This window comes from Bombina bombina, unplaced genomic scaffold (genome assembly GCF_027579735.1).
Source record: "Bombina bombina isolate aBomBom1 unplaced genomic scaffold, aBomBom1.pri scaffold_459, whole genome shotgun sequence".
In the NCBI taxonomy this organism is placed as follows: domain Eukaryota; kingdom Metazoa; phylum Chordata; class Amphibia; order Anura; family Bombinatoridae; genus Bombina; species Bombina bombina.
This window is the reverse complement of record NW_026511540.1, coordinates 226,887-254,751: the sequence shown is the minus strand read 5'-3', so window position 1 is coordinate 254,751 and position 27,865 is coordinate 226,887. Positions and strand designations below refer to the sequence as shown.

At 37.7% G+C, this 27,865-nt stretch overlaps 1 protein-coding gene across 1 annotated transcript in view; it reads right to left on the bottom strand.

Moving 5' to 3' along the window:
• Positions 1-488: 488 nt before the first annotated feature.
• LOC128643789 (histone-lysine N-methyltransferase SMYD1-like) overlaps positions 489-27,865 on the bottom strand; it is a 63,820-nt gene continuing 36,443 nt past the window's right edge. The window contains exons 9-12 of the mRNA XM_053696602.1: positions 15,727-15,819; positions 7,355-7,518; positions 6,504-6,672; positions 489-3,546 (exon numbers count right to left, since the gene is read on the bottom strand). Coding sequence (XP_053552577.1) covers positions 3,388-3,546; positions 6,504-6,672; positions 7,355-7,518; positions 15,727-15,819 — 585 coding nt within the window. The 3' untranslated portion in view covers positions 489-3,387. The remainder of the gene's footprint in view (positions 3,547-6,503; positions 6,673-7,354; positions 7,519-15,726; positions 15,820-27,865) is intronic.

Genomic DNA, 27,865 nt, shown 5'->3' with positions numbered 1-27,865 from the left:
CATTTTGATTTGTCACACAGTCACCCAAATAGAACCCGGATCCTTTATTTCTTCGCTAGCGGAGAACGGTCACTGATCCTTTAAAGGAACAGTTGATCGGTCTCACTGTGGTCACTTACAACCTAAGTGATCTGGCATAAGCGTTTAACACTACAATATATAACATGTATGGAAGCTAACAGTGTTATATAATCATACAATTCTATACATAATCTGTAGAATGGTCTGTTAACTATTGTGGATTATTCTGATAAATATAGTGGGTAGCGCTACTATAAGATCGGTTTGTACTCTTATAGAGGTGAGATATATACCTTGTTCATCCTGGCAAATTATTTTAGCAATTATTTTAGCAGGTAAACGCCAACTTAGGTTTATATCCATTTATCAACAATTTTATGTTTAGCCTTTGGAAGATTTCAAGTTAACAAATTTAAGGCATCTTTCTTTTCACAAACCTAAGGATTTCATATTTTAGAACAGAACACTTTTTTCATTGTTACATTATCTTTTATTGTTACATCATTATATTTTTATTGTTACATTATTACAAGGCATCTTATTGTGTACAATCCAACTACTCTACACACTATATATGCAACAAGTTTAGTGAACAAACCTGGAAGTATTGTCAAGAACTTGTTGTTTAATTTTAAATGTTGTAATAAATATTTATTTAACCCACATTGTAAAGGAATTGGTTTTACATTCTGAACCCAGCCGGTCCACTGGCGCTTTGATAATTTCCATTTTTTGCTTATAACCTATCTGACTTCTAGGGGTCACATATCAAAGCTAAGGGTCAATCTAGTAGTAGGCGCTAAGTGATTTCTTCTCTTTATACTTCAAGGGTACTCATTGATTGCATAGAGCCTATACTGTCAGGATATTAATCATTACACAGGGCCTATAATGTCAGGGTATTAACCATTAAACAGGGCCTATACTGTCAGGGTATTAACCATTACACAGGGCCTATGCTGCCAGGGTATTCACCATTACATAAGGCTTATACTGTAAGTGTATTAACCATTTCAAAGCGCCTATACTTTCAGGGTATTAACCATTACACAGGTCCTATACTGTTAGGATATTAACCATTACATAGGACCGATACTTTCAGGATATTAACCATTACACAGGGCCTATACTGTCAGGGTATTCATCATTACATAGGGCTTATACTGTCAGGATATTCACCATTACATAGGGCTTATACTGTCAGGGTATTCACCATTACATAGGGCTTATACTGTAAGGATATTCACCATTATACAGGGCCTGTACTGTCAGGGTATTAACCATTACATAGGGCCGATACTGTCAGGATATTAACCATTACACAGGGCCTATACTGTCAGGGTATTCACCATTACATAGGGCCTATACTGTCAGGGTATTCACCATTACATAGGGCCTATACTGTCAGGGTATTAACCATTACACAGGGCTTATATGGTCAGGGTATTCACCATTGCATTGGGCGTATACTGTAAGGATATTAACCATTACACAGGGCTTATACTGTAAGGATATTAACCATTACACAGGGCTTATACTGCCAGGGTATTAACCATTACACAGGACCTATACTGTCAGGTTATTCACCATTACATTGGGCTTATACTGTAAGGATATTAACCATTACACAGGGCTTATACTGTAAGGATATTCACCATTACACAGGGCCTATACTGTCAGGACATTCACCATTGCAGAGGGCTTATACTGTCAGGGTACTCACCACTACAGAGGGCCTATATCGTCAGAATATTCCACCATTACATAGGGCCTATACTGTCAGGGTATTAACCATTACACAGGGATTATACTGTAAGGGTATTAACCATTACACAGGGCCTATACTGTCAGGATATTGACCATTACAGAGGGCTTATACTGTAAGAGTATTAACCATTACACAGGGCCTATACTGTCAGGATATTGACCATTACAGAGGGCTTATACTGTAAGAGTATTAACCATTACATAGTGCCTATACTGTCAGGGTATTAACCATTACACAGGGCCTATACTGTCAGGATATTGACTATTACAGAGGGCTTATACTGTCAGGGTACTCACCACTACAGAGGGCCTATATCGTCAGGATATTCCACCATTGCATAGAGCCTATACTGTCAGAGTATTCATCAATGCTGAGGGCAATACTGTCAGGCAGTGTTTCCTCTAAAGCCAGATTTTGTGAGTAGCTCAGCAGTGAAACAGTTAATTAGTGAATCACAACCTGCAGTTAACAAACACTACACAATGCAGACAGAAAGTTATGATTACCTTATTAACTCTTTCACTGCTGGGCCGCTCACAAAATCTGGCCTTAGAGCACTGGTTTTCAAACCTGTCATCAACAGCCCATATTTTGAGGATATCTGAACTAGAGCACAAGTGAAATAATCAGCTGATTAGTAAACCTAATTATTTTACCATCCATCCAATGTAATACTGAAAATCTGGCCTGTTGAGGAGGGCTGAGGATAGGTTTGAAATCCAGTACCTTAGAGGGAACACTGCTGTCAGGGTATTCATCATTGCAGAGGGTTATACCAGTGACGGCAAGCCTTGGCACTCCAGATGTTTCAGAACTACATTTCCCATGATGCTTGACTGGACTTCATAGTGCCTAAGCATGAAATGTAGTTCTGAAACATATGGAGTACCAAGGTTCACAATCACTGACCTATACTATATGGGTATTCATCATTGTATAGAACCTATACTGTCAGAGTATTCATCATTGCAAAAGACCTAAACTATCTGGGTATTCATCATTGTATAGAACCTATACTGTCAGGGTATTCATCATTGCATAGAAACTATACTGTCAGGGTATTCATCATTGTATAGAACCTATACTGTCAGGGTATTCGTCATTGTATAGAACCTATACTGTCAGGGTATTCATCATTGCAGAAGACCTATATTGTCAGGGTATCCATCATAGCATAGAGCCTTTACTGTCAGTATATTTGTCATTTTGTAGGGTCTATACTGCAGGCTATTCATCATTATGTAGGGCCTATACTGTCATTGTATCCATCATTACGTAGGGCCTATTCTGTCATTGTATCCATCATTACGTAGGGCCTATACTGTCATATCCATCATTGCGCAGGGACTATACTGTCAAGATATTCACAGAGTTCCTGTCCTTCAACAGGTGAATATTGGGCCAGATCTCTGACCAACATGATCTCTCCTTAATTATGAAGATGCTGAAGATTCTATTTCAAAATATGACGTTGAGTATTTGTAGGTATCAGTATCCATAAAAATACAAAGTTATACTGTAATAAACAGATGTTCAAGAGTATTCCTGCTGGTTTTAACAGTTACAAATAACTGGAATACAGAAGTAACAGCTGCTATCTATTGCTTCTTGTGAAAAATGGTGCCTGACGTCTCATTGTTGGGTTCTTCCATGACATGGAAAGGTTTGTTTGACAGGGCAGCTTCTCGCATCTTGAAATAAACAAACTCATTCTGCTGAAACATTCTAATTTCCATTTCTGTCTGGGCGCGCATCACCTGGTAACAAAAACACAGATGAACACATAAAATGTGATTATTATTTGCAGAGAGAACCTAACACACACACAACTTTACTTAAAGGGACATTGTACTTAAAAATCTTCGATCATGCATATGAAAGAGCATCAATCATGCATGTTGCTCTTTTCTGAGAAAAATCAGTAGGCCAGATTACGAATGGAGCACAAACGTTTGTGCACAAGCGATATGGGGTTTTCACGTTCGTTTGCACGCAGGTTCAGTTGCACTGGTATTACAAGTTGAAAGTAAACGCGATTGCTTGAGCGCAATTCAAGTTAACACTTTTCGGGTTAAAGTGTCCTTAGAACTGTGGTTAAAGGGATATGAAACCCAAATGTTTTCTTTCATGATTCCGACAGAGCATGCAATTGTAAGCAACTTTCTAATTTACTCCTATTATCAATTTTCCTTCATTCTCTTGGTATCTTTTTTTTTAAAGCAGGAATATAAGCTTAGGAGCCGGCCCATTTTTGGTTAAATACCCTGGGTAGCACTTGCTGATTGGTTCGCAAAACAAAAAAGTACCACAAAACACATCAAAAATACATTAAAAACTACACTTGCACTCATAATAACATCTAAAAAAATTGCATGAAAAAGGTATAAGGGCTAAGAGATATGAGATCTCGGGTGTTAGAGAAAAAAAAAGCAGGCAAAGGGCTTTAACATTGAGATACATACATATACATGTCTTAAAATGTACATATAAATGTCTATACATGTGTACATATATATTTATATGAGTATATACTGTATGTATTTGCAGTCATACATATATATATAAACACACAAATATATATGTACACACATATAGCCATATATATAAGTACATTGAAGCCCTTTTCCATTAAGTAGATGAAAAGATGTAAAATCGTATTTATGCAGTATTCATATTTAATAAAGTGTTATACTGTGCATTTACTGTAAATATTTCACATTCCAATGTTCTGCACATAGAACATATATATAGGTATAGCTATATGTGGTACCAAAATGCCATCATATTTTTTTACATATAAAAATTTGTATTTATGAATAAATGGAACATATTTTGTTATGTGAAGAACATTGGAATGTGAAATATTCCTATTTTCATGTCGGGTTAGCACACATGAGAATATGCAAACAGGTTTGCGTGTGAGTTTGTGTGTTTTTTTTTCACTTTTTTTGCTCCATTGACTTCTATGAGGGAATAGGTTATCCTGCGCGATATTCTAAGTTCAGCTTTTTGCGCGCATCTGGTAAGCGCAAGAGCGATTTTAACTCGTAGTGCAATTAGCGCTCTAGCAAAAGCGCTAAATAGTGCTCCACTTGTAATCTGGCCCAGTGTAAGCTGTAAATGTATCCTCTATGTCTGATAAGGACAATTGCCTCTGCTTCACTGGTAGAGGACACAATTCTGCAAGTGTGACGTTGATTCATTTAGGACAGTACCACAACATAAATATATATATATATTTTGAAATGTCCTCTTTTAGATGAAATAAATAAAAAGTTGACCACAATGTCTCATTTAAGTAATATACAAGTGCAAAAAGAAAAAGCTCTAATGTGTTAGAACATTTTACTATTGCATGTGTGTGCACGTGTTTAAAGGGTCAGTAAACAAACAGGTTCTGAAAGCCACCAAAATATTATATTTAGAAATATATAATATTAAATTAAAAAAAAATGTATATTCAATTTTAATACTTGATTTTTTCATAGGACCATTATTGACTGATTAACCACCTGCCTCCCTAAGCTACAACTTTCGGAGGAGCTTTGGAGACCACCAGATGGCTGTCACCCACTCCCTTGTCCTCCCTTGTAAGCTTGCTCACTAACTACAAATGGCTGCCTGACTTTGCCTGTAGTAGTGAGTGCCACTGATGTAGCAAGGGTGGTGGTTTGCTCCATTGATGTCTGTCAGAGAATACATTAACACATTCCTGTGCACTTCCTATTCTCAGTACTGGAAAATCCACAAGTCAAATTGAACTTGTTATATTACATGTGTTTTAGGTTATTTTAAAGTAGCTATTAGGTATTCAGTATGTTTTGATGTAAAACTGTTTGTGATGCAAAACCGGGTGTTTTTTCCCCGCCACATCCACTCTAGGTTTAAAAAGACGGTTCTCCAGCCCCAAGTCCCGTTTTGGTCCATTAATTCATGCTCTATTAAAAAGTAATTTCCCCATCCCTTCACAAAAAGTGCCTTTTAGGTCCTTTGGATACATAGCCATATAGATGTGTTTTGTTGTAGCCGTGATAAACCACTACCTATCCTGGCTATGCTAGCTAACACCCGGTAAACATAAAAGGGCTTATCGCTCCCACACCATGTGACCGCAATGGACCAAACTTTCACAGAATGCGCGCCTGAACTAGATATCAAGCTCTCTAGAAACTGGACGCTTCACTGTTAAAGTTACTGGACATAAAAGGTAATGGGTCTAAATGTTATGCCCAAGAAAGCTTATCTTCCAGCGGGATCTGGACCCAAGGGGGGAGAGCAGGGGACAGAATATAATTGGATTTTGCATCTTTACTTTTTTACACCTTGTGCAGCATATAAGCTCTGTGCGTTGACCATTCAAGTGTTTTACTCTCTACTGCACTAAGCCTTGTCTGGTGTTTGTATCGGAGAGAAAGTGCTTCTTCACTACAGAGCTTAACCACTGAAAACAAGGCTATTAGTCAAGTAGCCTGGTCCCTGAAGCTCTTTGGCTGTACTTGGAGAAGGGTGAACGGTTCAGGACAGATCGAACCCTCACCTCAGGGTGCAATCCACTAGGTCCTGTGACACTGTCCATTCATTAAATCAATATAGATGCAATCCAGGGGAGAATGTGTGTTGAATATATAACAAAAAGTTTAAATAATGCATCAGCCATGATGAAGCTGTAACTGGTTGTTATTCCAAGATGCTATGAAATGCTACAAGTACAAACCTCCAGGTCTTTGGTTATAGGGTGAGTAGGTCCATGAGTCACTAAGAGGATGGCGTAAGCTTTGCAAATCATGCCATGTCCAACTTCAATTAGCCCAGCATGCCAGTGGGTAACTCCCGCTCTCATCACTGCCATTCCAAGCTGAGCATTGTTTGGATGATAGATTTTCCTACAATGTTGAATGATATTAATGATAAAAAAAAGCAAGATTGATAGAAGGATTAAAGGATCATGAAAGTAAGAAAGAATTAAACTTACATGGTTCAGGTAGAGCATACCATATTGATAAACTTTTGAATTTACCTCTATTATGAAATTTACATTGTTTAATTGGGGTCCTTAGTTGAAAAGCATTACTAGGTAAGCTCAGGAGCAACAATGACCTATTGAGAGCTGGCTGCTGATTGGTGGCTTAATTAACTAACATGAAATGCATTCCAACAGGAAATTAACTAACATGAAATGAACTAACAGGAAATACATACTAACAGGAAATGAACTAACAGGAAATGCATACTAACAGGAAATTAACTAACAGGAAAAGGATACTAACAAGAAACTAACTAACAGGAAATATATATTTTCCCCCTTTACACATTATTAAAGCTATCGAGTCACCATTATTGCATTATGGAATCACTTAACTCTTATAGATGAGAGATCTAAGATGTGTGGTCATTTCTATGGAGCAGCTATATACCTTATATCAGCATTGCAACACAAAATTGATGTTGAGTTTAAATAAGGATAATATCAAGATGTCCTTTTAGGTATGGGAAGGGAGAAACCTATATTAATTTAACCTGTGATCATATAAATAGGAAGGAGAGGTCAGGCATTTTATTACTCACAAGTATCCATCCACCATCTTCTTTGCATTATCTGCAGCCTCCTCAAACATCTGTAGGTAGGATAACACTTCAGAAGATATGCTCAGGATCCTCAGCATATAAATGTTTGTATCAGCCAAAACAGGTTCTTGTCTCTTCAAACACTCACGGCAAATTTTTACTACCTAAGTAGAAAGGGAAATTACAGAATGATTTAAGCACACATCATAAGCAGTGTTTTTGTGAGCGACCCAGCAGTGAAACAGATAATTACTGAACCACAACCTGCCGTTAGCAAACACTACACAATGCAGACAGCAAAGTATGGTTACCTCATTAACTCTTTCACTGCTGGGCTGCTCAAAAAATCTGGCCTTAGAGGAAACACTTGTCATAAGTTATATTCATCATGTAATGCAAATAAGAATCATAAATTAGATTGCATATATTTCATTATTTGTACAAAATCAGATAATATTGTAAACTTTCATAAAACTAAGACATGCACACTTCCATCTATTGCAGGTAGAACCTTACTGACTTAACTTTCTTTAATATTGTCTTCCAGGCTTCATTTACTGAGTCTAAGAATCAGTAGAGAAAGACAGTCAGAAATAAAAACATGATCTATCTATCAGTCTCTCTCTAGATATACATCTACTATCTATCTAAGGACATATAGACAGACAGACAGATAGAAAGATGATAGATAGATAGACAGATATATATATATATAGCCCTTGGTAGGCCATTCTGGTGTTAGATCAAGAAGCTTGATATTTACTATATAAATGTGTTTTTCAAGTGAATGCTCCCTGTAAGTTATAATGTGCTAATATTAGTTACACATATGTGACTGTCAAACATATTGAGTATGAAACCTATGGGAGCAATGCAGTCATGTTCATAATCATCTTCCTTGAGCTATGCCCTTCATAGCTGACTTACAAGTCCATACCTCAAAATCGTGTATACACTTTACATGGCCTATTACAACTTTGTAAATGAGAACTAAATGTAGCAATGATGCTATTTTGACCTTCTTAGTACCAGTAGCTAAGCATAGTATATTGTTGAATGAGACCATGTATGGAATGAGTAAGTCAAAAGAAAATGTCAGCCTGACTGCTTGCTTCATATTCTGTGGTCAGCTAAACACCATACACATTGTTATGATAAAGAGATTACAATGCAGATACAGTATATGTTATTTGAACAATAACATTAGAAGGAGAAAAGAAGAATGATGAGTCAGATAGGCGCTGTTTAACGTGACATGTTACTCAACATAAATTCTTGTTTATTCTTGAAGCTTGAACACATCTATTGTTCTAACCCTACTTCATCCGATCTCTCTACAGGTATGTATTTCTTCTGCTTCCATTACAACCCTGGCTGCTAGTCCACATCCCTTTATTGTTTTGGTATACATTATGTTTGTATTTATGATTATTTTGTAATCTGTTATCTGCTTTCCTGTAAAACTTCAGTGTGCATTCCCTACCATTTGTTCACAATCCTTCAGTCTAATTTGCAAGTTTGTAACTCCTGTGTAACTAGGCTGCCTTTAATCAGCTGTCTAGAACCAAATCATTAGTAGTTAGATCTCACTGCTATAAACAGCAGAACACAGGCTTTGTGCTGTAAGTGACCCTGTGTTACAAGTGGCAGAATTACCAACTGGAGTTAGAAACTGCACTTCCCACTAACAGGTAATCCTTAATAACCTGCATTGTGTTCTCCATGTCTTTTCTGCTCTTTCTGTCTGTCCTTCTCCTAAACTCACTGTGAACCTGATTTCATCCACTATAAGTTAATTCTTCATGCTTTCACATCTGCCCTTCACTTAGAAAAGCAAACCTACTTCTCTTCTATCTACTCACGCCTCAAACCCTAAACGACTTTACTCTACTTTTAACTCTCTCCTCTACCCACCTGCACCACCACTCTCATCTGCCTTTAGTGCTTAAGACCTGGCAGACTACTTTTTAAACAAAATGCAAACTATCTGAAGAAACATCTCCACACACGCCTGCAATCTTCTATCTCCACCCTGGTCACCCCCTCTGCCACTCTCTACATCTTCCCCCCAGCCACTGAGAAAGAAGTGGGTTCCTTAGTGTTTTCCACACACCTCACTACCTGCCCGCTTGACCCTATCCCTTCACATGCAAAGTTCACCACCTTCCTTAAAAAACCCTCTCTCAACCCTAATTCTTCTGCAATCTAACACTCATATAACTGCTTCTACTAACTACAAAACTAGTTTTTGACCACCTAACCCACTTCTTGTCCCCCAACTCCTTGCTTGACACCCTGCAATCTGGCTTCAGTTCCCAACACTCAACTGAGATTGCCCTCACCAAGGTTCTTAACTATCTTCTTTTTTGCTAAAAGCAACGGCCACTAATCTATACTTATCTTACTTGACCTCTCAGCTGCCTTCGGCACTGTTGACCACCCCCCACTCCTGCCGATTCTCAGCTCTCTTGGTCTCTGTGACACCACCCTCTCTTGGATTCACTCTTATCTCTCTAACAGATCCTTTTCTGTCTCATTTGCTGGCGACTCCACCTCTTCAATGCCCCTATCTGTTGGAGTACCTCAAGGCTCTGTCCTGGGTCCTCTACTCTTCTCTATTCATACTTCTTCACTGGGTAAACTTATCAACAGCTATGGCTTCAAATATCAGCTCTATACTGATGATACTCAGATCTACCTCTCCACCCCAGCTAACTATTCATCTGTACTTTCTAATGTCAGGGACTGCTTATCTCAGATTTCTTCCTGTATGGCCTCTCACTGCCTAAAGATTATTATGTCCAAGACTGAGCTCCTTCTAATCCCCCCTCTAGCTCTACTCCAATTTCTGACTTTTCTATCACTGTTGGCGGCACTACTATCTCCCCATCACCACAAATCCGCTGCTTTGGAGTTGACTCCAATCTGTCCTTCATTCCCCACATCCAATTGCTATCTTCATCCTGCCACAACCACCTACTCAATATCTCCAAAATTCATCAATTTCTGAGTGCTGATACCACTGAGCAACTAATCCCTGGTCATTTCCTGACTTGACTACTGTAATAACCTACTAACTGTCCTTCCTCTCTCCTGCCTCTTGTCCCTTCAATCCATCCTAAATGCCTCTGCCAGGCTAATCCACATTTCCCACTGCTCGTTTCTGCTGCCCCTCCCAGTGAGTCCCTCCACTGGCTCCCCATTCAAAGCAGAATTAAATTCAAAATTCTTACCCTCATCAACGCTGCCCCCCATTGACTGTCCTCACTAATCAACAAATATTCTTCATCCCACCCACTAAGGTCCAGCAATAACCTCCACCTTGCATCTTCTATCATCACCTCCTCCCATGCTAGACTGCAGGACTTCTCTTGTGCAGCACCAGCCCACAGTAACACACTTTCTCTCGCTGTCAGACTTTCCCCTAATCTTCAAATGCTCTCTAAAGACACTTTTGTTCAAGGAAGCCTACCACATAACTCAGTAACAAATTAATTCCACTTTACTAATAACTGCCTTCATCTACCTCTGTACTAACATCATTCTCACCCTTGTAGACCCCATCTCTTGTTTCTCACCCTCCTATGCTTCTACATTGTAAGTTCCCGTGGGAAAAGGGCCCTCAATTCCTACTGTCCTGTCTCCGAAAAATATTGTATCATTTTTGTACTTTTATTTTTTGCACCCATGGCCAACGCAGCAGAATTTGTTGGCACTTTATAAATAAAGTATAATAATAATCCATAATACAGTGAAAGAAAAACATGTAATGATGTAAAGTTTTCTTAATTTAAAATTATCATCAACTAACTAGAGTAGCTGCTCTATGAGCAGTTATCAATTAGCTCCTCTTCCTACTTGAATCTGCATGGAAATAAAAAAAATCACCAACAGCTAATTAGCATAATCAGTGCCGAAATCCCACTTTGCTTTGCTGTGATCTTGTGGTATTTTGCCACAATCTCAAAAGATTTCACTATGATCTTGCAAAATTTATGAGCAAACTTAAAGAGACAGGAAACCCCACAATGTTCTTTCATGAATTGGATAAAAGATGCAATTTTAAACAACTTTCCAATTTACTTCCATTATCAAATTTGCTTTCTTCACTTTTTATCTTTTGCTGAAGGAACAGCATTGCACTACTTGCAGCAAGATAAACACATCTAATCTGCCAATCCCAAAAGACAAATGTGTGCAGGCACCGCACCAATTAGCAGCAGCTCTCACTAGTGTAGGATACGTCCATATTCTTTTTAAACAAGGAATACCAAGAGAACAAAGCACATTTGAAAATATAAGGGAATTAAACGTGTCTTAAAATCACATGCTCTATCTGAATCATGCAAGTTTAATTTTGACTTTCGATCCCTTTAATTAAACTAAAGGTAGAAACAAAAGTGACTGTGCTGGCACATAAAAGATGAGCTCTCCCTTACTATTCTCATGTCAAGCGTCCGGATTTGATGCTTAAAGGACCACTAAATAAAGTAGAATTGAATAATCAACACGTGCATAATAAAAAAAGACAATGCAAAAGCACAAAGTCTAAATTTTAATTGAGTAGTAGATATTTTTTTGGCACATTTCAAAGTTAGATCTATTTTCCTTCCTCCTGCATCATGTGATAGCCAGCAGCCAATCACAAAATGCATATATGTATATTATATGAATTCTTGCGCATGCTCAATAGGAGCTGGTGCCTCAGAAAGTGTGCACATAAAAAGATTGTGCAAATTTTGATAATGGAAGTGAATTTGTTTACAATTGTATGCTCTATCTGAATCATGAAAGTTTAAAGGATTACAAAAGTTTGTATAAATGACAAAACAAAAAAACATATTTTAGAATGATTAAAAAGCAGTCGATTGAACTCACGGTTGAAAACTAAGCTTCTTTATTCATCACAATATATAATTTGAATCCTTGTTTAACATCACATATTCTTGTCCACAAAATGGTTGTTTCCAGACCATTCCAAAATTGCAACAAAATTACTACAAATTTGAATATTAATTTTTGCTTTGCACGCTCCTAAATGCATGCGCATTGCAATTACAGGGAGTGCAGAATTATTAGGCAAGTTGTATTTTTGAGGATTAATTTAATTATTGACCAACAACCATGTTCTCAATGAACCCAAAAAACTAATTAATATCAAAGCTGAATAGTTTTGGAAGTAGTTTTTAGTTTGTTTTTAGTTATAGCTATTTTAGGGGGATATCTGTGTGTGCAGGTGACTATTACTGTGCATAATTATTAGGCAACTTAACAAAAAACAAATATATACCCATTTCAATTATTTATTTTTACCAGTGAAACCAATATAACATCTCAAAATTCACAAATATACATTTCTGACATTCAAAAACAAAACAAAAACAAATCAGTGACCAATATAGCCACCTTTCTTTGCAAGGACACTCAAAAGCCTGCCATCCATGGATTCTGTCAGTGTTTTGATCTGTTCACCATCAACATTGCGTGCAGCAGCAACCACAGCCTCCCAGACACTGTTCAGAGAGGTGTACTGTTTTCCCTCCTTGTAAATCTCACATTTGATGATGGACCACAGGTTCTCAATGGGGTTCAGATCAGGTGAACAAGGAGGCCATGTCATTAGATTTTCTTCTTTTATACCCTTTCTTGCCAGCCACGCTGTGGAGTACTTGGACGTGTGTGATGGAGCATTGTCCTGCATGAAAATCATGTTTTTCTTGAAGGATGCAGACTTCTTCCTGTACCACTGCTTGAAGAAGGTGTCTTCCAGAAACTGGCAGTAGGACTGGGAGTTGAGCTTGACTCCATCCTCAACCCGAAAAGGCCCCACAAGCTCATCTTTGATGATACCAGCCCAAACCAGTACTCCACCTCCACCTTGCTGGCATCTGAGTCGGACTGGAGCTCTCTGCCCTTTACCAATCCAGCCACGGGCCCATCCATCTGGCCCATCAATACTCACTCTCATTTCATCAGTCCATAAAACCTTAGAAAAATCAGTCTTGAGATATTTCTTGGCCCAGTCTTGACGTTTCAGCTTGTGTGTCTTGTTCAGTGGTGGTCGTCTTTCAGCCTTTCTTACCTTGGCCATGTCTCTGAGTATTGCACACCTTGTGCTTTTGGGCACTCCAGTGATGTTGCAGCTCTGAAATATGGCCAAACTGGTGGCAAGTGGCATCTTGGCAGCTGCACGCTTGACTTTTCTCAGTTCATGGGCAGTTATTTTGCGCCTTGGTTTTTCCACACGCTTCTTGCTACCCTGTTGACTATTTTGAATGAAACGCTTGATTGTTCGATGATCACGCTTCAGAAGCTTTGCAATTTTAAGAGTGCTGCATCCCTCTGCAAGATATCTCACTATTTTTGACTTTTCTGAGCCTGTCAAGTCCTTCTTTTGACCCATTTTGCCAAAGGAAAGGAAGTTGCCTAATAATTATGCACACCTGATATAGGGTGTTGATGTCATTAGACCACACCCCTTCTCATTACAGAGATGCACATCACCTAATATGCTTAATTGGTAGTAGGCTTTCGAGCCTATACAGCTTGGAGTAAGACAACATGCATAAAGAGGATGATGTGGTCAAAATACTCATTTGCCTAATAATTCTGCACTCACTGTATAGTTCAACGCATGTGCATTATATCTGGGGATTAGCCTTGACTGCAGACATTGTGACGTCATCGATTTGGTCCCGGAGCTATTGCGCATGCGTGGGTGATCTATATTCCAGAGCGCATGTGTGGGTACATGCAGGCTACCCAGAACTGCAGCTGAAGAGAAAACCCAGGTTGCCCACCGTGATTGGCTTATGCAATTTAGCCTCATGGTGGGTTTAAAAATCTGCCCATTTTTGAGTAAAGATTGTGGGGAAACTACTTAGAATCAACAACACAAAGTATTTCAGCAGTTTTTAAAATTATAATAACATATACAATGCTAAAATTTAAATATTTGCCTGTTACATCCCTTTGATTTTGACTTTAGTGTTCCTTTTAAATCCCTGAACAACTGTATATGGTTACTGGGTAAGATAGCTTCCTTTTTTACATACAGATGTTTATGTGATTATTTTCTAGTGAGCTTTTCATATAAATGTTGCATCACTTTAAAACAGGGTTTTCAAACCTTTCATCAGGTCTCCCTAACATGCCAGATGTTCAGGATATCTCTACTGGAGCACAGGTGAAATAATCAGACGATTAGTAAACATGGTAATTAATCTGCTCTCACCCCAAGGTAATCCTGAAAATCTGGCCTGTTAGGCCCTTCAAATTTGTAATACTCAGAATCCCCTGCACATAGACTGCATTTCTTTATAAATAATAATAAATCCTTTTTTTTTTTTTAAATCTACCTACTCAGGGCCAGATTACAAGTGGCTTTCATTCGAGCAATAACACTGATTTTGTGTGCACACTGGTTAGCACATGTATTGCAGGTTGAAAGTAAAACTATTGTGTGCGAGTGAAACCCTACGCGTGCTAACTTCAGGACTTCAGATATTGTGACCGCACTAACTTATTCTCCCCATAGACTTCAATGGAGAGCGTAGAAGAAAAAAAATATGTATTTTACATTAAAATTATCAGATATATATAGAAATATATATCTACCTATACCTGTATATATATATATATATATATATATATATATTCATAAAGATATATAGGTATCAATATATATTTTACATTAACATTGTCAGATATATAGAAATATAGATTTAAAAATAAAAATATTTTTTTTTCCATGTGAAGAACATAGGAATGCAAAATACGTACAACATGCATATAAATATATAAATATATATATTTATTTTTTTTTAATTTAAGTTTATTTTTTTACAGTAACAATGTATATAAAGAACATTGAAATTATTAAATATTATTATAGAATTATTATTTAGACGTATATATTAATATATACTGTATATATATATATATATATATATATATATATATATATATATATATATATATATTATAGCTCATTGCGGTCAAATACATAGCCATATACCATATATTTTTGAACCCTTATAAATATTTTTTATTAATATTTGTATGACTATTCTTTATTAACTAGTGTTTATAGGAGTATAACAGTTTATTGTGTTTGGTGCAACATTTATTTCAGCCCTAACCCTTTATGTGAGGTCTTCGCTAACCCAATACGCGTTTCATTTAATTGCACTTGAGCAAACATGTTTACTTTCAGCTTGTAACACGCACACAAATTAACACACCCTGTTATATTGCTATATCGCGCATGTAATAAATTTTGCGCATCACTTGTAATATAGCCTTAAATAAGTAAAGTTGATGACAATCAATTTATTTAATGTTGTATGACACGTCTAATACAATTTACCTACCTCATGGTAACTTCCTTCAGAACGTGCTTTGTCTATTTTTTCCATACTTTCCTTTGCAAATTGTATAACTTCTTTCACCACATTATCTGCTGGCTGCAAGACAAGGTTAAATATCAGTATTACTTAATTTGGCAAAAATAACTTCTGTCTTTATAAATTTAGGCCTAGTTTCCATTGAGGTGGTAACCTGTGGAAACGAGTGATAAAAAGTGTTATCTCCATTAAAGTCTATGGAGAAGTTTTATGTTACCACCAGTTCCAAACTTTACCACCTCAATAGAAACTAGCCCTTAGTCAGGGTATGTTCTGCCAACCCTCAGTTATACCATTTTTTTTATTTTATTTACACTTACAGCTGTGCTGATCCCTAGATATAAGTGTGTGTGCTGGCTGTTTTCTATATATGTAATTACATGGTATATAACTGTGTTACATGCTACTCAGTATGTAAAATTATAGATCATTTACCTAAAACTAGCGCCTGGGAATATCTAAGGGCGGAGCTAAGAATGAGAAATCTGGTTTGGGGCTATTGAGTTTTGTCTTAGACTGTGATAAAAAGCAATAAAATATTAAAGGGATAGTAAACACCTTGTAATTACAAGACATTTCTGTTGTATTGTTATAGAATAACATCGGCCAAGTCTTAACGTTTTAAAAAATATTAACATCCTTTTTACTGCAAATATGTTTTTATAACCAAACTCTACCTACCATTAGCCTTATTCAGAGGAGCCAATCAGGACGTTAGCAGACATCCCAAGTCTCCCTGAAGTTCAGGGAGTCTCCCTGATTGTAATAGTGGCTCCCTGATGCCAGCAAATGGAATGCAATCTCCCTGAAACTCCAAGTACCATGATCCAATGTAGCCCAAATCTGGAAAAGTGTTTCTTTAAGGAATCAGTTGGGGATTTTTGGTTACTGATGCATGCTTTGAGGGTTCTATAACATCCCAGGAACTAAAGACATAGTTGCTGGGACGTTATAGAGCCCTCAAAGCATGCATCAGTAACCAAAAATCCCCAACTGATTTTAATAAAAATAAAACACAAATACTACCTTATTTACTGCACATAATTAAACTTCGTATTCTAAAATATTTGAGCATTCAACAAGTGTACGATCACTGGAAAATAGGTTTGTTGTATGTGGTTGTACAATAAAGCTACTTTTTTTTAATGTGACTTTAGTGAGAAGCTACTTTAATGATAAGTCTCTATCTTATTTAGGGTTTCAAGGTGTCCAATATATAACTGGTAGGGGGGGTTGTGGCGCAGTAGCGGGAGAAGCCACCTCCCTGAAATGAGTTTTTGCAGGTTGGGATGTCTGCGTTAGTCTGCAGACAACAAGGCTAATTACTGTCATAGCGTTAGTATAATGTACTATGTTTTGCAAACCAATTAGTAAACACTATATAGTAAGTTAGCTTTAGGATGTCAGCAGGGTGCTTTTCATGTTCTGAAAACCTGAAACTGCTCAATTTGCACAGCTAAAGTACATGAAAAGAGGGCAAAATAAATAATGAAAATATATTGCTAAGTTGTTTCATTACACATAATTTTCAAGGTGTTTACTTCCCCTTTAATAATTTACTGATACTCATTTGGAACCAAGGATTGATTTATAAAAATTCACATGTTCTTTAAAATATTAAATTCATTTCTACCTAAAGGGATATGAAACCCAATTTTTTTTCTTTCATGATTCAGATAGAGCATACAATTTTAAGAAACTTTCTAATTTACTCCTATTATCAATATTTATTTGTTCTCTTGCTATGCTTTGTTGGCTGAGTAGCAATGCACTACTGTTTGCTGACTAAACACATGGGTGAGCCAATGACAATCGGTATACTGTATACTGTATACAGGGAGTGCAGAATTATTAGGCAAATGAGTATTTTGACCACATCATCCTCTTTATGCATGTTGTCTTACTCCAAGCTGTATAGGCTCGAAAGCCTACTACCAATTAAGCATATTAGGTGATGTGCATCTCTGTAATGAGAAGGGGTGTGGTCTAATGACATCAACACCCTATATCAGGTGTGCATAATTATTAGGCAACTTCCTTTCCTTTGGCAAAATGGGTCAAAAGAAGGACTTGACAGGCTCAGAAAAGTCAAAAATAGTGAGATATCTTGCAGAGGGATGCAGCACTCTTAAAATTGCAAAGCTTCTGAAGTGTGATCATCGAACAATCAAGCGTTTCATTCAAAATAGTCAACAGGGTCGCAAGAAGTGTGCGCAAAATAACTGCCCATGAAATGAGAAAAGTCAAGCGTGCAGCTGCCAAGATGCCACTTGCCACCAGTTTGGCCATATTTCAGAGCTGCAACATCACTGGAGTGCCCAAAAGCACAAGGTGTGCAATACTCAGAGGCATGGCCAAGGTAAGAAAGGCTGAAAGACGACACACAAGCTGAAACGTCAAGACTGGGCCAAGAAATATCTCAAGACTGATTTTTCTAAGGTTTTATGGACTGATGAAATGAGAGTGAGTCTTGATGGGCCAGATGGATGGGCCCGTGGCTGGATTGGTAAAGGGCAGAGAGCTTCAGTCCGACTCAGACGCCAGCAAGGTGGAGGTGGAGTACTGGTTTGGGCTGGTATCATCAAAGATGAGCTTGTGGGGCCTTTTCGGGTTGAGGATGGAGTCAAGCTCAACTCCCAGTCCTACTGCCAGTTTCTGGAAGACACCTTCTTCAAGCAGTGGTACAGGAAGAAGTCTGCATCCTTCAAGAAAAACATGATTTTCATGCAGGACAATGCTCCATCACACGCGTCCAAGTACTCCACAGCGTGGCTGGCAAGAAAGGGTATAAAAGAAGAAAATCTAATGACATGGCCTCCTTGTTCACCTGATCTGAACCCCATTGAGAACCTGTGGTCCATCATCAAATGTGAGATTTACAAGGAGGGAAAACAGTACACCTCTCTGAACAGTGTCTGGGAGGCTGTGGTTGCTGCTGCACGCAATGTTGATGGTGAACAGATCAAAACACTGACAGAATCCATGGATGGCAGGCTTTTGAGTGTCCTTGCAAAGAAAGGTGGCTATATTGGTCACTGATTTGTTTTTGTTTTGTTTTTGAATGTCAGAAATGTATATTTGTGAATGTTGAGATGTTATATTGGTTTCACTGGTAAAAATAAATAATTGAAATGGGTATATATTTGTTTTTTGTTAAGTTGCCTAATAATTATGCACAGTAATAGTCACCTGCACACACAGATATCCCCCCTAAAATAGCTAAAACTAAAAACAAACTAAAAACTACTTCCAAAAATATTCAGCTTTGATATTAATGAGTTTTTTGGGTTCATTGAGAACATGGTTGTTGTTCAATAATAAAATTAATCCTCAAAAATACAACTTGCCTAATAATTCTGCACTCCCTGTATGCAGCCACCAATCAGCAGCTAGAACTTAGGTTATTTGCTGCTCCTGAGATTTTATAGATAAACATTTCAGCAAAGGATAACAAGAGAAGGAAGCAAAATAAATAATAGAAGTAAATTGGAAAGTTGTTTAAAAACATATTCTCTATCTGAATCATGAACAAAAATGTTTGGGTTTCATGTCCCTTAAAGGGACACTGTACCCAAAAAATTTCTTTCGTGATTCAGATTGAGCATGAAATTTTAAGCAACTTTCTAATTTACTCCTATTATCAAATTTTCTTCATTCTCTTGGTATCTTTATTTGAAATGCAAGAATGTAAGTTTAGATGTCGGCCCATTTTTGGTGAACAACCTGGGTTGTCCTTGCTGATTGGTGGATAAATTCATCCACCAATAAAAAAAGTGCTGTCCAGAGTACTGAAACCAAAAAAAAGCTTAGATGCCTTCTTTTTTAAATAATGATAGCAAGAGAACAAATAAAAATTGATAATAGGAGTAAATTAGAAAGTTGCTTAAAATTGTAAGCTCTTTCTGAATTACAAAAGAAAAAAATTGAGTTCAGTGTCCCTTTAAGCATAGTGAATATTACAATTAAATAATGGGTTACAAATTCAATTCTTTATACACCCTTAAATGTATCTTAGCAAAGTTTGCATTGTTTTGCTAGCCAGGAACATACACCCTGAAATGCCCAATGAGCATGTTTATGTTATTTCCTCTGCCATGACCAGTTATTAACAGATCACTGTAAAACATGTAGCACAATTGTAGGATGCTCCCTAGCCTCTCTGGGGAAGTAGAAAACTAGAGTTAAATTGCAGGAAAAGTAGTCAAAATTAATAATAATAAAATATTGACATTTCATGCGAAACACCTGAGTTGAACGTCCCTTTAAAAGAATGCTTGTTTGGCTAGATATGTGATGCCATGGACCTTTTAATTCCTCAATATTATAAAAATAGTTTAAAACATAAGAGGAGCACCACAGGGAAGGGCTAAAGTGTTATATATCTAGTGTATACAATTAAATACATAAAATATATATATATAAATATACATAAAAAACTTTATATATATATATTTTATGTATTTTATTTTATACACTAGATATATAACACTTTAGCCCTTCCCTGTGGCGCTCCTCTTATGTTTTAAACTATTTTTATATCAGATTAGGAGGTTTCAGAGGAGCCTGTATTCTTCTTGTCTTGTTTGGCGCTATAATATTTTTATCTATATAGGCCTCCATTACATATGCAGCGTCCCCGCAAAAGCCGGCGACGCCAGATTTTACGCGATTTTGGTATTACATATACGGCATAGCATACAATTTACGCGCGTATATATTCACCCTTCTGACGTATTTTTTTTACCCATAGACTAACATAGAACAGACACGCAATTTGGTATCCAATTTACAGCGTAAGGATTTACGCGTACAGAATTCAGAAAATCTACTCCATTCTCATCTCGCCACAAATTGCAGGCGCAGCAACCCTTGCACTGACTAAAAAAGTAACTCCCTGGAAGCCTTAACAAACACATACATTTAAGCAGCATCTCAAGGTTAAAGGGACAGTATACTATGATATTGTTTTTTTAAGGTTTATTTGTGTATTTGAAATAGTTTGAAGCCACAACATAATCAAATGGATTGAGCTTGTAGGTACTTTATCACATTGTGGACATATACTTGCTTATTTACCTTAAATTTCTTCTCAAAACAATCAACAATACTTGGAGGAGAGAACAATGGGAAATCATAATTGTATTACCTTCATCTCTTTATATATGGGTTTATATATGAATTTTGAATAGCATAATTACGTGTCGCATTTTTATATGAAATCGCGGTTCATTTTTACGAGTGTAAGCCTAATTTGCATAAAACTACTCTTTATTGACACTTTCCGTGGATAAAATACTGGCGTAAGTTACTTGCGACAACTAAAATGTGTATTTGCGCACATTTCAGAAGATCGCCAGTTTGTCCTACTTACACCAGTTTAGCATCTAACGGCACAGTATATGTAATACCCCGATGTGCAAGGTGAAATTACGGGCGGCGCGGGTTCCCACACTTGTGCCGAAACCTGCACCGTATATGTGATCGCGCCCTTAATTCCTTAATATAAGTCAGATTCAATTCAGTGCATGATGAAGCAGATCACCTCAGTGAGACTCACACAAAGTGTTGATGTTTGCTTTCTGTACTTATCACAGCAAATCCCACAGACATGAACATTAAAGGGACATCATACACTGTGAGACTGTTACTATAGTAACTCATCAATTATTGTCCCTGAACTGCCACAGCAGAGGAGATAAGACAACAGGGGCGAGATTACATATACGGTGCAAGCTTCTGCTGAAACCCACGCCGCCCGTAATTTCACCTCGCACATCGGGGTATCACATATACGGCGCCGGCAGTTCATAAAGTGCCGTAAATCGGATAAACTAGCGATGTCCAGAAATGTGTATTTACTTTAGAAACTGTCGGCACCCAAGAAAATAAAAAAAATATCAAATCTCCCGTAAAAGTCTAACCCGCCTCCCAAAAATAAACCTGACACGTAAAACCCCAATACCCACAATCCCCCCACATTGCAACTAATAATAAATGCATTAACCCCTAAACCGACAACCCCCCACAATGCAATATGCCTAATTAAACTATTAACCTCTAATCCGCCATTCACCCACATCGCAATCTAACTAGTAAAAGTATTAACCCCTAAATCCGCCAACCCCAACATCGCAAACTACCTAATTTTAATGTATTAACCCCTAATCTGTCATTAACCCACATCGCAAAGTACCTATTAAAACTATTAATCCCTAATCCGCCATTAATCCACATCGCAAAAAACCTTATAAATCTATTAACCCCTAATCCGCCAAACCCCCACAATCCAATAATCCTAATAAAACTATTAACCTCTAAAACGCCCACCCCACACAACGCAATAGTCCTAATAAAACTATTAACCCATAATCCGCCAAACCCCCACAACGCAAATAGCTTATTTAATTACTAAGCCCCCTAACCTAACACCCACTAAATTAACCCCAAATTACATAAAAATTAAATTTATGCTTACCTGATAAATGTATTTCTTTCTTGACACGGTGAGTCCACGGATCAACTCTAATTACTTTTGGGAATATCACTCCTGCCCAGGAGGTGGCAAAGAGCACCACAGCAAAGCTGTTAAATATCACCTCCCTTCCCTCTAACCCCAGTCATTCAACCGAAGTAAAAGCAGAGAAAGGAAGTAACAAGGTGCAGAGGTGCCTGAGGTTTATAACACGAAAAACTGTCTAAAGAAACAGGGCGGGCCGTGGACTCACCGTGTCAAGAAATAAATAAATTTATCAGGTAAGCATAAATTTTGTTTTCTTTCTAATGACACGGTGAGTCCACGGATCATCTTTAATTACTATTGGGAATCAATACCCAAGCTAGAGGACACAGATGATAAGGTAGGGACAAGACAGGGAACCTAAACGGAAGGCACCACTGCTTGAAGAACCTTTCTCCCAAAAGAAGCCTCAGCCGAGGCAAAAGTATAACATTTATAGAATTTGGAAAAAGTGTGTAGAGGATCATGTTTCAGCCTTGCAAATCTGTTCCACAGAAGCTTCATTTTTGAATGCCCAGGAAGAGGAAACAGCCCTCGTAGAATGAGCCGTGACTCTCTTAGGCCAAGCGAATTATACTCTTCAGCCACAAAGAAAGAGAAGTAGCTGTAACTTTCTGACCCTTACGTTTCCCAGAGAAAACAATGTAAAACGCAGTCCGGCAACCGTAGCACTGTTTAGAAAGCTGCAAGGACACTGTCTCCCCTCCAGGACACAGGAAGTGAAGGAGAAAAGGTGCGCAACAGAAATCTTGCCGCCTCAGCTAGCCCCGCCCATCGTGGGCGTATCAAAATAAACCTCCCGGTCTGCAAATTGTACTCTGAAGTAAAGCCAACGGGAGTAAGTGAAAACACACCACACATTGAGCCTATATCTCCTCGTCCCCAGTGCCTGCAAATACTGCCCTTTTTAAAATTATCCCCTAATTCCATAGGAGAATGTCTCTTGTGTCCCATCCAAATGAATATTAAAGTGCCATATTTTTCCTACACAGTCTCAGAAATATAAAATCAGCCCTTAACTCCATGTAATCTGCCAGGAAGTAAGGCAGCTCACTAGGTTTGAGAGGCATGTTCCCTCACATGGACCTGTGGAAAAAAACAAAGACTGAGTAGTCTTACTCAGGCTTTTAAGTTAGGGCATCAATAACTACTTGGGAGGTGCAGTGAGGACTAAACCCCACCAGTTCCCAATTGCTTAAAATCCACCACTGCTCTACTGAAGCGACTGACATGGGCTACGGCTACACCCCAGAACAAAGCAGAACAAACTTGCACTGCTGAAAAATAATAAAATCTTGATTGAAGAATCTTCTTCCAGACACCTAAACTTAACTACCTCCTTGCTCTTAACGTAGGCAAAGAGAATGACTGGGGTTGGAGGGAAGGGAGGTGATATTTAACAGCTTTGCTGTGGTGCTCTTTGCTGCCTCCTGCTGGGCAGGAGTGATATTCCCAATAGTAATTAGAGATGATGCATGGACTCACCGTGTCATTAGAAAGAAATAATAAAATACTAAATTACAATTAAAATAAAAAATTCTAACAGTACTTAGAAAAGTAAACCTAAGATTAAATTAAAGTAAATTAATCTAAAATTACAAAAAAAAAATTAAAAAAAGTCTAACATTACAGAAAATAATAAACAAAATTATCCAAAATAAAAAAAAATAAACCTAATCCCTATGAAAATAAAAAAGCTCCCCCAAAATAAAAACACCCCCTAATCTAATGCTAAACTACCAATAGCCCTTAAAAGGGCTTTTTTGTAGGGCATTGACCTAAGTTAAACAGCTCTTTTGCATTTAAAAAAAATTCTAAGTCCCCCCTAACAGTAAAACCCACCACCAAACCCCCCAAAATAAAGAAACCTAACACTAAAATAAAACTAAACTACCCATTGCCCCTAAAGGGGCAATTGTATGGACATTGCCTTTAAAAGGGCATTCAGCTCTTTTACCATTTTACCATTAAAACCCTAATCTAAAAAAAAAAAAAAATCCTAACTCTAACCCCCAAATAGGTACTCACCGTTCCTGAAGTCCGGCGGAGAAGGTCCTGTTCCAGGCAGTGAAGTCTTCTTCCAAGTGGCCGACATATTCTTCCAAGCGGGGACCACTTCCTTCTTCATCCAGGACCAAGACGGAGCGGAGCGAAATGAGCACGGAGCAGGACCGACGACCACAGAGCCATGGAGCGCGGAGGATCCTCTTTGTAGTATTACCGCTGTACACTGAATAGTGAATTCAAGGAACGCGTTTAAATATGGCGTCCCTTGCATTCCTAATGGCTGATTTGATTCTTCAAATTCAAATCAGCCAATAGGATGAGAGCTATTGAAATCCTATTGGCTGTTCAAATCAGCCGGTCCTGGTCCGCGCTCATCTCCACTCCACGCCGGCTTGGTCCTGGATGAAGAAGGAAGCGGTCCTCGCCTGGAACAGGACCTTCTCCGCCGCACTTCAGGAACGGTGAGTACCTATTTGAGGGTTAGACTTAGGCTTTTTTTTATTTTTTGGGTTTTTTTTTTTTAGATTAGGGATTTATTGGGCACTCTTAAAAGAGCTGAATGCCCTTTTAAGGGCAATGCCCATACAAATGCCCCTTTAGGGGCAGTGGGTAGTTTAGGATTTTTTAGTGTTAGGTTTTTTATTTTGGGGGTTTGTTGGTATTTTTTAAGGTAAAAGAGCTGTTAAACTTAAGGCAATGCCCTACAAAAGGCACTTTTAAGGGCTATTGGTAGTTTAGTATTAGATTAGGGGGTGTTTTTATTTGGGGCGGGGGGGGCTTTTTTATTTTCATGGGAATTAGATTTTTTTTTTTTTTTTTTTTTTTATTTGGTTTATTATTTTATGTAATGTTAGACTTTTCTATTTTTTGTAATCTTAGATTAATTAAAAAAAAATATTTTTAAGTAATGTTAGCTTTTTATTTTAATTGTATTTTTAAATTTAGGTAATTGGGGTTAATTTAAGGAGTGTTAGGTTGGGGGTTTAGTAATTTAATTACGGCTAGATTGTGAGTTTTGCGGTAACAGGGGTGCGGTGCTAACTTGCACGTTATTCTCACCGCTCACTTTCCTGCAGCGCTGGTATTACGAGTTTTTATAAACCCGGCGTTAAAAGACAAAAAGTGAGTGTAGAGCAAAATTTTGCTCCAAATCTCACTTCAATACCAGTGCTGCTTAAGTCAGCGGTGAGCTGGTTGAAGGTGCTTGTGCACTATTTCCCCATAGGGATCAACGGGGAGAGCCGGCTGAAAAAAAGCCTAACACCTGCAAAAAAGCAGCGTTTAGCTCAGTAACGCAGCCCCATTGATTCCTATGGGGAAATAAAATGTATGTTTACACCTAACACCCTAACATGAACCCCAAGTCTAAACACCCCTAATCTTACACTTATTAACCCCTAATATGCTGCCCCCAACATCGCCGACACCTACATTATATTTATTAACCCCTAATCTGCCGCCCCAACGTCGCTGCCACTATAATAAACATATTAACCCCTAAACCGCAGCACTCCCGTCTCGCAAACATTAGTTAAATATTATTAACCCCTAATCTGTCATCCCTAACATCACCACCACCTACCTACATTTATTAACCCCTAATCTGCCGCCCCCAATGTTGCCACCACTATACTAAATGTATTAACCCCTAAACCTAAGTCTAAACTAAATACTTACCTATAAAATAAACCCTAAGCTAGCTACAATATAACTAATAGTTACATTGTAGCTAGCTTAGGGTTTATTTTTATTTTACAGGCAAGTTTGTATTTATTTTAACTAGGTAGAATAGTTAGTAAATAGTTAATAACTATTTAATAACTACCTAGCTAAAATAAATACAAAAGTACCTGTAAAATAAAAGCTAACCTAAGTTACAATAACACCTAACACCACACTATAATTAAATAAATTAACTAAATTAAATACAATTAAATAAATTAAATTAAATTAGCTAAAGTACAACAAAAACTTCTGCCGCTTCCTTGAGGATGGATGTCGGATCTTCAGAACAGTAAGTCAATCTTCAGGGGGTTAGTGTTAGGTTTTTTAAGGGTGTATTGGGTGGGTTTTATTTTTTAGATTAGGGTTTGGGCCGCAAAAGAGCTAACTGCCCTTTTAAGGGCAATGCCCATCCAAATGCCCTTTTCAGGGCAATGGGGAGCTTAGGCTTTTTTAGATAGTATTTTATTTGGGGGGTTGGTTGTATGGGTGGTGGGTTTTTACTGTTGGGGGGTTGTTTGTATTTTTTTTACAGGTAAAAGAGCTGATTACTTTGGGGCAATTCCCCGCAAAAGGCCCTTTTAAGGGCTATTGGTAGTTTAGTTTAGGCTAGGTTTTTTTTTATTTTGGGGGGGCTTTTTTTTATTTTGATAGGGCTATTAGATTAGGTGTAATTAGTTTAAATATCTTGTAATTTGTTTATTATTTTCTGTAATTTAGTGGGGGGGTTGTACTTTAGCTAATTTAATTTATTTAATTGTATTTAATGTAGGGAATTTAATTATAGTGTAGTGTTATTGTAACTTAGGTTAGCTTTTATTTTACAGGTACTTTTGTATTTATTTTAGCTAGGTAGTTAGTAAATAGTTAATAACTATTTAGTAACTATTCTACCTAGTTAAAATAAATACAAACTTGCCTGTGAAATAAAAATAAACCCTAAGCTAGATACAATGTAACTATTAGTTATATTGTAGCTAGCTTAGGGTTTATTTTACAGGTAAGTATTTAGTTTTAAATAGGAATAATTTAGTTAATGATAGTAATTTTATTTAGATTTATTTAAATTATATTTAAGTTAGGGGGTGTTAGGTTTAGGGTTAGACTTAGATTTAGGGGTTAATACATTTAGTATAGTGGCGGCGGCAGATTAGCGGTTAATAAATGTAGGTAGGTGGCGGCGATGTTAGGGACGGCAGATTAGGGGTTAATAATATTAAACTAGTGTTTGCAAGGCGGGAGTGTGGCGTTTTAGGGGCTAATATGTTTATTATAGTGGCGGCGACATTGGGGGCGGCAGATTAGGAGTTAATAAGTGTAGGTAGGTTGCGGCGACAGATTAGGGGTTAATAAATATAATGTGGGTTGCGGCGATGTCCAGAGCGGAAGATTAGGGGTTAATAAGTATAATGTAGGTGGCGGCGATGTTAGGGGCGGAAGATTAGGGGTTAATAATATTTAACTAGTGTTTTCGAGGCGGGAGTGCGGCGGTTTAGGGGTTAATATGTTTATTATAGTGGCAGCGATGTCCAGAGCGGCAGATTAGGGGTTAACATATTTATTATAGTGTTTGCGATGCGGGAGGTCCTCGGTTTAGGGGTTGACGGGTAGTTTATGGGTGTTAGTGTACTTTTTAGCACTTTAGTTATGAGTTTTATGTTACAGCGGTGTACCATAAAACTCTTAACTACTGACTTTCAAATGCGGTAGGAATCTTGGCGGTAGAGGGTGTACCGCTCACTTTTTGGCCTCCCAGGACAGACTCGTAGTACCAGCGCTATGGAAGTCCCAAAGAAAAAAGACTTTACAAAGTTTACGTAAGTCATTTTGCGGTAAGGCCAAAAAAGTGTGCGGTGACCC